This window comes from Pseudochaenichthys georgianus, unplaced genomic scaffold, assembly GCF_902827115.2.
Source record: "Pseudochaenichthys georgianus unplaced genomic scaffold, fPseGeo1.2 scaffold_568_arrow_ctg1, whole genome shotgun sequence".
NCBI lineage: Eukaryota > Metazoa > Chordata > Actinopteri > Perciformes > Channichthyidae > Pseudochaenichthys > Pseudochaenichthys georgianus.
Window position 1 is genome coordinate 41,290 of NW_027263129.1, and position 13,711 is coordinate 55,000.

Below are 13,711 nucleotides of genomic sequence, written 5' to 3' on the forward strand. Positions count from 1 at the left end.
CCAAAGCGACTTACAATAAGTACATTCGACCAGGAAGACACAACCTTGAGGAAAACAGAATCATATAAGAACATCAGGTTTCATAGAGCCAATCGTTTCAAGTGCTGCTCAGCTGGCTTTAGAGGAGCCAGTCCTTTATTAGTATATAAGTGCTCTGTTAGCAGTTCTTTGTTAGTCATTCTATCGCTCGAAGTGGAGTCGAAAGAGATGAGTTTTCAGTCTGCGCCGGAAGGTGTGTAAGCTTTCTGCCGTCCTGATTTCAATGGGGAGCTCATTCCACCATTTTGGAGCCAGGATAGCAAACCCACGTGTTTTTGCTGATGGGAACTTGGGTCCCCCTCGCAGCGAGGGTGCAGCGAGTCGTTTGGTTGATGCAGAGCGTAGTGCACGTGAAGTAGTGTAGATGAAATAATTAGCTAAATGCAATCAGATGATGTTTATGGATGTCCTTTAAAAAGTTCAGGTGTTTAATAGTCTCATGGCCGGAGATCAGATACGTGTGGAGACAACAGAAGAAAGGCATGCTGGGAAACTCACCCTCTTTGCTCCTGATGGCTGCGAGGTTGGGGGGGGTCTCAGAGCTGGTCTGCACGCAGTACACCACCCTGGTCTGGAGGCCCCCCCCACACAGGCCGGTCTGGTTCCCCCTCCTCCGGTCCTGCTGACTCAGCAGAACGTCCACCCGGCACTCAGTCCACTCGGTGCTCTTCCAGTTATACCTGGGGGGGGGGGGGGACATGGGTTAATATAAAGAACAAGAAGTTCCAACATTGGGATCAATTCTCTCTCTCTCTCTCTCTCTCTCTGGAAGATTTAAACTTTAAATCTTCCATTTAAAATGATGTTTAAAACTCAGTTAATGCTCATTCACTGGAGCTTCCACAAACAACAACAACAACAAAATAATTAAGTTTACATTCACTTGGGAGAGTCTCTCTCTCTCTCTCTCTCTCTCTCTCTCTCTCTCTCTCTCTCTCTCTCTCTCTCTCTCTCTCTCTCTCTCTCTCTCTCTTGAATGTCAGTGGTGCTTTCCTATTCCTGTGTAGGACCCTGAAGGCAGCATCTCTCCAGGATGTGCTAATAACTTCTACTAAACTAAACCACTTCATTTACTAAAAACTCAATCTTTTACTTTTCTTTTGAGCATCCTTGGCTCTTAGGTTAACCGCCAACAGCTAGACAGCAGCAGCCACAGCAGATGCTCCTTCTGTTTTACACATGCATTACAAATGTAAACGTGAACTCTGGACCAGCAGCGCCTTCGAATGTGATTCCCATCCAATTACAGCGACTCCCTGACTGCTGTCTGCGTGGCTTTTCAAAAAGAGTGTGAAGATCGGGCAGAGAGAGAGAGAGAGAGAGAGAGAGAGAGAGAGAGAGAGAGAGAGAGAGAGAGAGAGAGAGAAAGAGAGAGAGAGGTGCTTCTGGAGGACGATGTTAAGGTTTAGCATCAGGAGGAACGAGCTGCAGCTTCAGGAACGCTGCAAGAAGCTCAAAACAAACCGGAGACCAGGGGACAGTAAAGAGTGACGCACACAGCTGGAGACCAGGGGACACTAAAGAGTGACGCACACAGCTGGGTGCGTCACTCTTTAGTGTCCCCTGGTCTCCCAGCTGTGTGCGTCACTCTTTAGTGTCCCCTGGTCTCCAGCTGTGTGCGTCACTCTTTAGTGTCCCCTGGTCTCCAGCTGTGTGCGTCACTCTTTAGTGTCCCCTGGTCTCCAGCTGTTTGCGTCACTCTTTAGTGTCCCCTGGTCTCCAGCTGTTTGCGTCACTCTTTAGTGTCCCCTGGTCTCCAGCTGTGTGCGTCACTCTTTAGTGTCCCCTGGTCTCCCAGCTGTGTGCGTCACTCTTTAGTGTCCCCTGGTCTCCAGCTGTGTGCGTCACTCTTTAGTGTCCCCTGGTCTCCAGCTGTGTGCGTCACTCTTTAGTGTCCCCTGGTCTCCCAGCTGTGTGCGTCACTCTTTAGTGTCCCCTGGTCTCCAGCTGTGTGCGTCACTCTTTAGTGTCCCCTGGTCTCCCAGCTGTGTGCGTCACTCTTTAGTGTCCCCTGGTCTCCAGCTGTGTGCGTCACTCTTTAATGTCCCCTGGTCTCTAGTTGTGTGCGTCATTCTTTAGTGTCCCCTGGTCTCCAGCTGTGTGCGTCACTCTTTAGTGTCCCCTGGTCTCCAGCTGTGTGCGTCACTCTTTAGTGTCCCCTGGTCTCCCAGCTGTGTGCGTCACTCTTTAGTGTCCCCTGGTCTCCAGCTGTGTGCGTCACTCTTTAGTGTCCCCTGGTCTCCCAGCTGTGTGCGTCACTCTTTAGTGTCCCCTGGTCTCCAGCTGTGTGCGTCACTCTTTAGTGTCCCCTGGTCTCCAGCTGTGTGCGTCATTCTTTAGTGTCCCCTGGTCTCCAGCTGTGTGCGTCACTCTTTAGTGTCCCCTGGTCTCCAGCTGTGTGCGTCACTCTTTAGTGTCCCCTGGTCTCCAGCTGTGTGCGTCACTCTTTAGTGTCCCCTGGTCTCCAGCTGTGTGCGTCATTCTTTAGTGTCCCCTGGTCTCCAGCTGTGTGCGTCACTCTTTAGTGTCCCCTGGTCTCCAGCTGTGTGCGTCACTCTTTAGTGTCCCCTGGTCTCCAGCTGTGTGCGTCACTCTTTAGTGTCCCCTGGTCTCCGTTGGGTTTGAGCTTCTTCAGCGTTTGGTTTCTGCAGCTTTCAGTAGACGCTGCCATGTCTCCTCAAGGTGCTGAATGTTCTCTAAATTCTGCATGTGTTGTCAATTTTGGAAGATAGATAGAACATTTTAAATGATATTTGGCGTCCCACAGGGATCTGTACTTAGACCACTTTAGTTTAGTCTATGAATGCTTTTACTGTCATCTTCAAAGAAATATATATTTTAAACTTCATCACCTTTTAACCCATTTTCTACCATGTGTTTTGGAACATTTGTGTTTTTATATCTGCATCCTTTCTGCGTGTTTGCACCTGTTTGCCACCGTAGTTTTAAAACCCTCTGAGGATTGATAAGGGTTCGTCTTATATTGACACTCATACTTTATTCATATATCTCTCTCTGTACTTACACAATGCAGGGGGGCACTTCCTCTCCAGCAGAGCAGCTCTCCTTCTCCAGCAGCTCAGGACAGTCGGCCCCTCCGTCAATGGGGAACTGGCTCACTTTCCGGCTCCTGGTTCGATCCCCTTCGGGTTTGTTGGGGTCGTAGCACTCCTTGGAGCAGGCGGACCAATCAGACCACTCGGTGACGTCGCAGTCTTTGGTCATCACGCAGGCCTGGAAGGTGATTGGCAGAGAGTCCTGGGAGCAGAGGCTGGGGAGAAAACAAGATATGGTAAGGTGAGAGGAAGCTGTGATACTTTAAGGTTGATGTTACGAAATGTACGGAAGCCCTGAGAGACATTTCAGGAAAACAAAACCTCAGGAACCAATTTCCACATCTGATCCAAAATAAAATGCACTGTTTTTGACCAGAAATACTTAAACATTTTACATTTTTGGGGGATATCTGTAGGGTTTGTAAGCAAGCTCTAGGAAGATCATTGGGAAATAATTATCTTGGGATTACATTTCCAAAAACAGGTGACAGGAAGGTGATTTTCTTTTTAGTTTTGTTAAGGCCTATTTTGGTCAAAAGAGGCTAAAATAAACAGCTGCTCGATAATATTTTGTTTTATTTTATTAATTGTTTTGAAAGGAAATGAGTCCGCAGAAGCCTCCCAGAAGTAGATAGAGACAAGAAGAAAACAAGCGTCTCCTGCCTGCATTACAGAGATGTAGACGGAGCTTCCCTTTGTCTGCCGATGTGACTCAAACAGTTTCAAAGTAGTTCATTATAAACCCAACAGTTCGTTATCCGTGTTTTCAGCGGCGGCTGCTCAGCGCCATGGCTTCGTTTGATGATGGGTTTTCTGATGTGTTCAAAGACACTTGTTTTTCTCAGTGTGTTTGTAAAGGCTGACGGGCCGTATGGAAGAGACTGCCTCTCTTTTCTATGGGTTTCAACGCTCCAGTTGGTCCTCAACTCATCTGGAGGTTTCTGAAGCTTTTAGTGTTTTGTTCCTGCAGCCTCCACGTTTCTCTCTTTAAAGCCTTTTACATTAAAGCCCGAGCAGAAGGTCTGGACATGATTATGGCCATATCAAGTATTAAAGATAATACATCTAACAGTTTGCACTTTGATGTCGTTTTCAAGAAAGAGTTTCATCCAAACTACGTAATCACAGGTGTTCGACACACTGTCCTAGATCTAAGGGAAGGACGTGTTTCAGACTCTATTCTATGATATGAAAAGCTTCTTTAAAATGACCTGCGCTCAAGTTCTCCACACAAACTACCTTCTGTTGTTTAACTGAACAGCAAATGTCTGTTCCAAGTTGTGTGCCACAGCAGACAGGACAATGCTAACTAAAAAAAGCCAGCTAATGCAACCAGAAGGCCCTAAAGAATTCGATTGCATACTTGATTCTGATACCACACAAACCGGTCCATTCCTCCCGTAATCCCCAGTTCAAAGACAGTCCTCACTTCCCACTTAAAATCTGTGTCTTTGTCAAAGACCCAATGGAGTGCCTCCTCATTTTAAACACTTAACACTTTGGGCATAATTAGCAGTGTAAGCCACCAGATAGAGTTCAACATTCCCCCAGCGCTTCAACTGTAAACAAACTTGAATCTGTGTTCTGGGCTGCATTCATATCCTCACTATCAGCTAAGCCTCTTTGAAGCTTCCTGTGATATAATCCACTCCTCCACTATGAATGGAGTCCATGCGACAGCGGCCAAAGCAGATTTGTGCTTCACTTTTAAATAAATATTCCAGAGCAGATATAAATCCCCGTGCAGATATAATATGCCACTTGATTGCACGACGAGTGGAGTTTGCATGATTTATGAATGCTGACCTTCTCCCTGGCATTAGAAGCAAACGTATCACACAAGCCTTGATTTTTCCTCAGGAAGTAATGGACGCTGCTCAGTGGCCTCTATCAGAGCACGGCCAGACAGAATGAGGCCATTCATCTCGGAACAAAGAGACGCCACATGGCCGAGCTGCAGAATCACATGCAGCGAGACGTCTCTGACCAGTGCGAGCAGACAGAGTGATGCTCGTCAGCCACTAATCCAAACTGACAGGGATTCTCGTTGTGACCATCATTATTACTGAGGCCCCGCGTCGTGTCGTTATAATCGTGGATGGATACCGTTAACAATCCCACTAATTATCCACTTGAAACGATTGGCTCTTTGAAACCTGATGTTCTTATATGATTCTGTTTTCTTCAAGGTTGTGTCTTCCTGGTCGAATGTACTTATTGTAAGTCGCTTTGGATAAAAGCGTCAGCTAAATGTAATGTAATGTAATTCAACATCAACCTATCGGCAGCGCTGGATAACGTTTAAAAGCTTCACCAAAGTCATTCATACTCATCAGCACCGGAACACATGTCAATACATCCAATTGTTGTCAAGGGTTTCTACTTAACACCAAATATCTCATGACAAGAGTTTTGAGGATTATCACTGAGGCCGTGTCGTTATAATCGTGGATGGGTACCGTTAACAATCCCACTAATTAAACATCAAGCCTTCATGTAACGGACTAAAGACACAACACGTAGGACTGAGTGCAACCAGCCGCGACACGGCAGCATGCACTCAGCAACAACTCCAACACAACCCCTCCCTGAGAAGACATGTCGACAAGCCTTACAACACACGCTCTTCAAAGGGCAATAGCATGCACACACCAGAGGATATGTGAAGCCGACAATTGAGCAGCCCGACCAAGCAAGGAGGCAGAGGCAGAACGTCCAACAATACAACCCGGTGTGGGCATTTATTAAACATGAACACATTACACACAGCCTCCATCCTGCTGCTGCTGTTCACGTGAGCCCAGCCTGCAGCCACCAGGACCTCACACACACACACACACACACACACACACACACACACACACACACACACACACACACACACACACACACACACACACACACACACACACACACACACACACACACACACACACACACACACACACACACACACACACACACACACACACAACACACACACACACACACACACACACACACCACACACACACACACACACACACACACACACACACACACCACACACACACACACACACACACACACACACACACACACACACACACACGGAAACAGAGCCTAAATACCCACACACACTAATCAGCCACTAGACCCAGGGGAGGAGGGAGGAGACAACACAGGGCACCAGGTGAGGAGGGAGGAGGCAACACAGGGCACCAGGTGAGGAGGGAGGAGGCAACACAGGGCACCAGGTGAGGAGGGAGGAGGCAACACAGGGCACCAGGTGCACACAATCCAGCAACAGACACAACGGGAGGCGGAACACTTTTCAAACATATAACTGAACACATACAAACCCAACTAAACGCAGTCAGCACTTGAACAATGACTGCCACTTAACGCTATGATGTCACACCCCCCACATATTATGTGCACCCGGATTATTCTTAACCGCATCATTCTACCCCAGCATAAGCACTTTCCGAGCTCTCGCTAACTCCCCTATCTTGTCAGGCGGAGCCGAGGACCCGACCGGCACCTGCCAGACGACATTTCAATTAATACGGTTTAATCCTTTAATAAATACCATCTCAATAATTAGTATAAATTATATACAATGTGCAAATATGCCATGCCAAACGGTACTGTGCAATCACACTAATAAAGTGCAAAACTGAGTTACCTTCGTCACAGGATATATATAAATATATATATCCACATGCCATCATTGGACAGCGGATAGTAGAGAGAACTGGGAATGACAGGCAACCAAGCTGCGCTGCAACAACATGACACACCCAGTGTGCTGAGGCGAGGGAATATTTGCAGTTATGGCAGATGCACCGTGGCCTGGCATTGGTCAGGGCTCAGGACAGGCAGCGGCACACTGAACGTTAGGGAGGCTGGTGACAGTTCATCAATACAGGCTAAAGGTACATATTTACCTTTTGTCAAACTAGATAAAGGACAAGCGATTTCCTGCATTGGCAGAGTGGGCCTCCTACGGTCTGCAATGGTCCAATACGAGTTATTTATTCCACGCTGCACGGCTGAAGTTTGCAATGATTTATTTGTATAACAATCAGAAAATCACCTGACTTTAGAAAATTAGCCGATTTAAACCAAACCATGATTCCCTAAACCTCACCACGTTGTTTTGTGCTTGAACCGACTGGTCTAGCAACACAACCCGCTCTATGTTAGTCAGATCTATCGTACCTCGTATCCTTTGCACTTTATTTCGTCCTATATATTCGTGTTGCATTGTTGGAGGAGCTCGGACCTAAGATCTCCATGCCACATCTATACTGTAGCTGCTGTGCACGTGATGATAACACCACTGACTCCTTGGATCCTACTGTTGTCACAGAGATTTATTCTGTTAGGGATTTGTTAATATTATATCGGGCACCATTAAGTGATGTGGTTCTGCTGAAAGGTCTGTCGGATCAGAAATATCCTGAAGACTAAGAAGCCTGTGTCTTACAGGTCGTCACTGGAGACACATGTCGGGAAAGCAGGACATCTCACGATCTCTGACCTACCGAACCCTAACCCTCACCGGTACTTAAAATGTACCTTTACCTAATCCATATTTCACAAGGTGCTAAACTGTTTCCTTGCTGAAAGACATAACCATTACTGTACTTGTTACTCCCTAAAGTGACGCATAGGGACGTTTCTTACCTGAGAGCCTCGACGTTCCCAATAGTAACTCAAGCACTGATTTTTCACCACAGCAACTCTTAAAATGTACGTTTACCAAATCCATATTTACCCTGATGCTAAAATACTGTTTCCTTGCTGAACACATAACCATTACTGTACTATATATGATTATTTTGCAGACAAGCGTCCATGGAAAGTGAAGACAACCTTAGGAAACACAGGATAGCTTCCTCAGCAGACATTCACACACTAAAAACAAAGAAAATAATAAAATGTAGGATTTGTTAGTCTCTAAAGTGGCTCATGAGGACGTTTCTTACCTGAGAGCCTCGACGTTCCCGCTCTTGTGAACGCAGGACACTTCCCGGGTCTGGTATCCGACCGTCAGATCCCAGAACTTCCCCCCCGGTCGGTTCTGGCGGTTCTTGGTCCTCCTCTTCTTGATGAGTTCTCTGGTCTCCGGATCCTTCGCCTTCCCCCTCTCCCTCAACCTCTCCCTCACTTTCTCCCGAATTTTCTCCTTTTTCTCTTTGTTTTTGGCCTTTTTCTGCCGTTTGGGTTGGTCCGCCTGCCGGGACGGGCGGTCCGGTTTCCTGTTCGCTCGGCCAAGTTTCCTGTTGGGTCTGGAGGGTTTGGGTCCATCTTTAGACAGTTTGTCTGCATCTTTGGACCTTTTTTCTCCGTCTTTGTGCGGCCTGTCCCCCTCTCTGCTGGGTTTCTCCCCCTCTCCGGTCACTTTGACTCCCTGTCTGGACGGTTTGTCCCCCTCTCTGGACGGTTTGTCCCCCTCTCTGGACTGTTTGTCGCCCCCTTTCGATGTTTTCTCACTCTCTCTGGGCGGTTTGTCCCCCTCTCTGGACGGTTTGTCCCCCTCTCTGGACTGTTTGTCGCCCCCTTTCGATGTTTTCTCACTCTCTCTGGGCGGTTTGTCCCCCTCTTTAGACTGTTTGTCCCCCTCTTTGGATGGTTTCTCACTTTCCTTGGACGGTTTTCCTTCCTCTCTTGGTGGTTTATCGGCTTGTCTGGCTTGCCTGGACACCAAGATCGAGCAGAGCCCCCAGGGTCCGACTCTGAGGCTGTACAGACTCTCCTCCCCTTCACAATTCCCCGGCTGGCACGTATGAAACTCCGTCAGATTCGGGCACGCCGACCCACCAAACAGCGGTGGCGCTAAAACAAAGCGGATCCTGTTCTGTAGTCCCATCCCACAGGTTTTAGAACATTGCGTCCATGGGCTGAACTCAGACACCACGCAGTCCCGCGGACAGGGGATCAAACAGGCTTGCTCCAGGCGGGGTTTTGGCTCAAAGTATTCACAGATTGCATCTTCTGCTGGTTCTCCGTCTGCCTTCAGGACGCAGCCCACCTCCCGGGTCTGAATGCCCTCTTCGCCCCGGGTACAGACGATGGGTCGCTGAACTCCAGCGTTGCGCATGGACACGGGGAGGCACTGGTTCCAGGCCCCCAGCTGCCAGTCGTACAGCTCTTTATGCCAGTCGCAGACCCTGAAGCAGCTCTGCTGGTTGTCCGGTCTCTTGCTCTGGTCGCAGTTTGTGTGGAGGGTGGTCCATCCTTCGGAGTGGGCGCACCACACCGCCCGGCTCTGACTGCCGCCGGGGCCACAATCACTGCCCATACAGCGCCCCCAAGGACCTGAGGAGAGACAGAGACAAGAGACAGGTCAAGGAACCGTTTCACAAGATGTTTATTTACTGTGAGGATTGGCTGGTGCGCAAAGGAGAGCTTCAGAACATGGTTTGGGTCGGAGATGATTGGACAGCCTTATGAGGTTGTTATGATGATGATACTTTTCATTGCAAGTTAACAACAGGAAGCAGTTAACACCTCTTCTCTTGATATCATATCACATAACACTGCATAGAGACTTCAATGAAATGCAATCAACCATAAGGATACAAGTTCAGAACACCAAGAACCCTGTATAGTGACTTCAACAGAGAGGTCAAGGAACCGTTTCACCAGATGAAGGAGATAGAAACCAAACCGCGTCACTAATTGTCTCGTACTGTATTGTCTCGTCTCATATTGATTTTGAAGTACTCAGCTCTTTTTTAACAACACTTATTACATTACATTACATTGCATTTAGCTGACGCTTTTATCCAAAGCGACTTACAATAAGTACATTCGACCAGGAAGACACAACCTTGTGGAAAACAGAATCATATAAGAACATCAGGTTTCAAAGAGCCAATCGTTTCAAGTGCTGCTCAACTGGCTAAGCCAGTCCTTTATTAGTATATAAGTGCTCTGTTAGCAGTTCTTTGTTAGTCATTCTATCGCTCGAAGTGGAGTCGAAAGAGATGAGTCTTCAGTCTGCGCCGGAAGGTGTGTAAGCTTTCTGCGGTCCTGATTTCAATGGGGAGCTCATTCCACCATTTTGGAGCCAGGATAGCAAACCCACATGTTTTTGCTGATGGGAACTTGGGTCCCCCTCGCAGCGAGGGTGCAGCGAGTCGTTTGGTTGATGCAGAGCGTAGTGCACGTGCTGGGGTGTACAGTTTAACCATGTCCTGGATGTAGGAAGGGCCAGATCCATTCGCAGCATGGTACGCAAGTACCAGTGTCTTGAAGTGGATTCTAGCAGTTACCGGAAGCCAGTGGAGGGAGCGGAGGAGCGGCGTGGTGTGGGAAAATTTTGGAAGGCTGAAGACCAGACGAGCCGCTGCATTCTGGATGAGCTGCAGAGGTCGGATGGCACATGCAGGTAGACCAGCCAGGAGGGAGTTGCAGTAGTCTAGGCGTGAGGTGACGAGAGCCTGGACCAGAACCTGCGTCGATTTCTGGGTCAGCTGTGGGCGTATCTTCCTGATGTTGAAAAGCGTGTATCTGCAGCAGCGGGTTGTAGCAGCGATGTTTGCAGTGAAGGACAGGTTGTTATCTAGGATAACACCCAGATTCCTTGCAGTCTGAGTCGGGGAAACAGCAGAGGGGCCGATGTTGATAGTCAGGTCAAGAGAGGGACAATCTTTTCCCGGAAGGAAAAGCACTTCAGTTTTGTCAAGGTTGAGCTTGAGATGATGAGCGGACATCCACTGAGAGATGTCAGCTAGACAAGCAGAGATGCGTGCGACGACCTGGGTCTCTGAGCGGGGGAAGGACAGGATCCATTGGGTGTCGTCAGCGTAGCAGTGGTATGAAAAACCATGCGGGCTAATGACAGATCCGAGCGAGTGTGTGTACAAGGAGAAGAGGAGAGGACCAAGAACAGAGCCCTGAGGGACCCCTGTAGTTAATTGACAAGGGTCGGACTCAGACCCTCTCCAAGTAACCCTGTAGGTGCGGTCTTTGAGGTATGAGGTGAGGAGGGGAAGTGCAGAGCCTGAAACTCCAAGTTCTTGAAGAGTGCGAAGGAGGATCTGATGATTCACCGTGTCGAATGCAGCAGACAGGTCCAACAGGATGAGGACAGAGGAGAGGGAGGCTGCTTTAGCAGTGTGCAGTTCCTCAGTGACAGCAATGAGAGCAGTTTCTGTGGAGTGACCTGCCTTGAAACCAGACTGGAGCGGATCCAGAAGGTTGTTCTGATGGAGAGAGCAGGAGAGTTGTTTAAAGACAGCGCGTTCAAGTGTTTTAGACAGGAACGGGAGGAGACTTATACTACCACACGGTACAGGGGGTTGTTATGATGATGATACTTTTCATTGCAAGTGAACAGGAGGCAGGAAACCCCTCTTCTCTTGACATAATAACACAAAACACTGCATAGAGACTTAAATGAAATGCAATGAACCATAAGGATACAAGTTCAGAACACCAAGAACCCTGTATTGTGTCTTCAACAGGCCGAACCCGTTTGAAGTGATGCATACAGGAATAGGAAGAGTTTTGTTTTTCTTTCATTAGATTTAAATGTTCAGGGTGCCGTCGAACAGGTGGGGTTTCTTCACTTTAGACGCTTGATACTTTGGACGTGTCTACAAGAAATTGAGGTTGTGCATCAGCTGTATAAACACTATTTTCCAAGTGAAAGTCCTGCATTCAAATTGTTGTTTGAGTCAAATTAAATGAAGCAACATGTTCTGAAACTTCTCGAAAGCCCCATCAAATCAACATGTAGCATCCGACAGGAATAGGGTGTTATTTATAGTCGTGAAGAGCTTTCGAAGACACACTCCTGCCTCGCCACACGCTGTAAGTGCTTCCCAGTGCAATATGGTGATTGCACTTCCTCAGGATTTATGAGAATCCAATTATAGTCCTAAGTAAACATCGACCTTAGAACAGAACCTGTGTAAGCAGCGCAGCAATCAATACCACATCAAAATGAACTGATATGAGCCTTCCTCATCATTAGCCCCATCTGCCGGTTCAATGCTGGGAACCTCTAACACACACCACTCACCCTAATGAGGCCATCACGCAATACATATTACACAAGCAGCGCAGGCTATGTTAAGACCTTTGAAAGGACTGTTCTCTCATCAAGGAAACAGAGCTGTCATATCAAGGTCATGGAATAACAATCACTCACAAGGAACTGTTTGAACCCCATTGACTTTCCGTTGCATGAAGACGAACCAAAACACGACAACACACTAACTTCAAGAAGAAAACCAGGAGAAACGATGCCCCAGAACATGTTGCAGAAACAGTACAATGAGGATTAAATATTGTAAATATAAATATGTTGTTATTATTGTTTTTGTGCAGTAGAAAGCAGCAAATAAAACCCAAATATCCTACATTACTTTTCTCACTATTTTGATCTGCAACCCTAGCCCTACCCTAATACGTGCGTCCTTGTATGTGTTGTGGATAGTGGATACGCATGGTAACCTATGGAACCAAGGATATCTCATCACAAGAGTTTCATGGCTAGAGAAAACGAGTCAGGGGTTTTCAAGCCATAAGATCTCGTCCGTCCTGATTTTGAATGTCTGTCCAAACCTTTATGGTAGAAATCAAACGAGCGCATTGAAAGTGAGGAAACAACCAAGCCTGCAAATCACCGCTCAAGTGGCTTCAAGGTGCAGTTTCAATCAAGCCGTGATCGCAATGCAGTTCGTCCTTAGAGAAGTGATTCAGCAGGCTGCGAGGAGCCGTGAGAAGGAGCCACAGCTGTAACCGCGCCTCTGATATACTATATCCAGAGGGTACGGTGACTCATCGTGCTCCCAGTATAAAGCCAGAGGCTGTATTAAACAGTGCTTTATGGTTTCACTCAATAAAGCCGAGATGCAGCAATGAAAATGTCAGCGGAGGAAGCAGCAGCTGAATTAGCTTACAGCTGCAGGCGGGGGTCTCGGATCAATACGGATCCATACTGGGAGCGAGAAACTGCCCCGACACCAGAGACAGATGAGAGCGTCCTCTGCAGCTGGAGCACACTGGGATTTCTGAGGTTCAGTTAATGAAGCGTGGAGGGAGAGGTGTGTCCGAGGGTGTGTCGGTGCAAACTGTGTATATGTACATACGTCCTGAGCTTACATGTTAATGTCTTTATCATTTAACAGCCAGAGTACATTTACTTCTGGGGACGATGAAGTGTATCGTCCCGTAGCATATTGTGTCGTATTGTTTTTTAGAATAGAATTCCTTTATTGTCACCAGGTACAACGACAATCCTCGCAGTGCATTTCCACATAAAACGAATAAATATATATCTATATAAACATATGCTCACATAAACATATGCTCACACATCCATACCAACATGCGTACATCATTTAAATACAGTTTACAATATAGAAACACAGGGATGATATTCTGCATCTCTGATGTCGATCAGTTCATAAACTATTAGAAAGTAGTGCAGCTGTAACTGTTCAGTTCAGCGTCTGACGGTGTTCAGCTCTCGTGGCTCTGGGTAGAAACTGTCTTCAGTGGGTTTGTCCTTGATTGGATTGACCTGTAGCGCCTCCCGGAGGGCCGAAGAGCCAACGGGAAGAGTCCAGGGTGCGAAGAGAGTGTTTTTATCGTATGGCTCGTCTAGTATCGTA

The 13,711-nt window shown here is 47.5% G+C and overlaps 1 protein-coding gene across 1 annotated transcript in view; it reads right to left on the reverse strand.

Annotated features, from left to right (window-relative positions):
- Positions 1 to 13,711, reverse strand: part of LOC117443256 (thrombospondin type-1 domain-containing protein 7A-like) — a gene marked incomplete at its 3' end in the record, with an annotated part of 121,893 nt that overhangs the window by 41,285 nt on the left and 66,897 nt on the right. The window contains exons 2-4 of the mRNA XM_034079221.2: positions 8,069 to 9,401; positions 3,065 to 3,310; positions 538 to 719 (exon numbers count right to left, since the gene is read on the reverse strand). Coding sequence (XP_033935112.1) covers positions 538 to 719; positions 3,065 to 3,310; positions 8,069 to 9,401 — 1,761 coding nt within the window. The remainder of the gene's footprint in view (positions 1 to 537; positions 720 to 3,064; positions 3,311 to 8,068; positions 9,402 to 13,711) is intronic.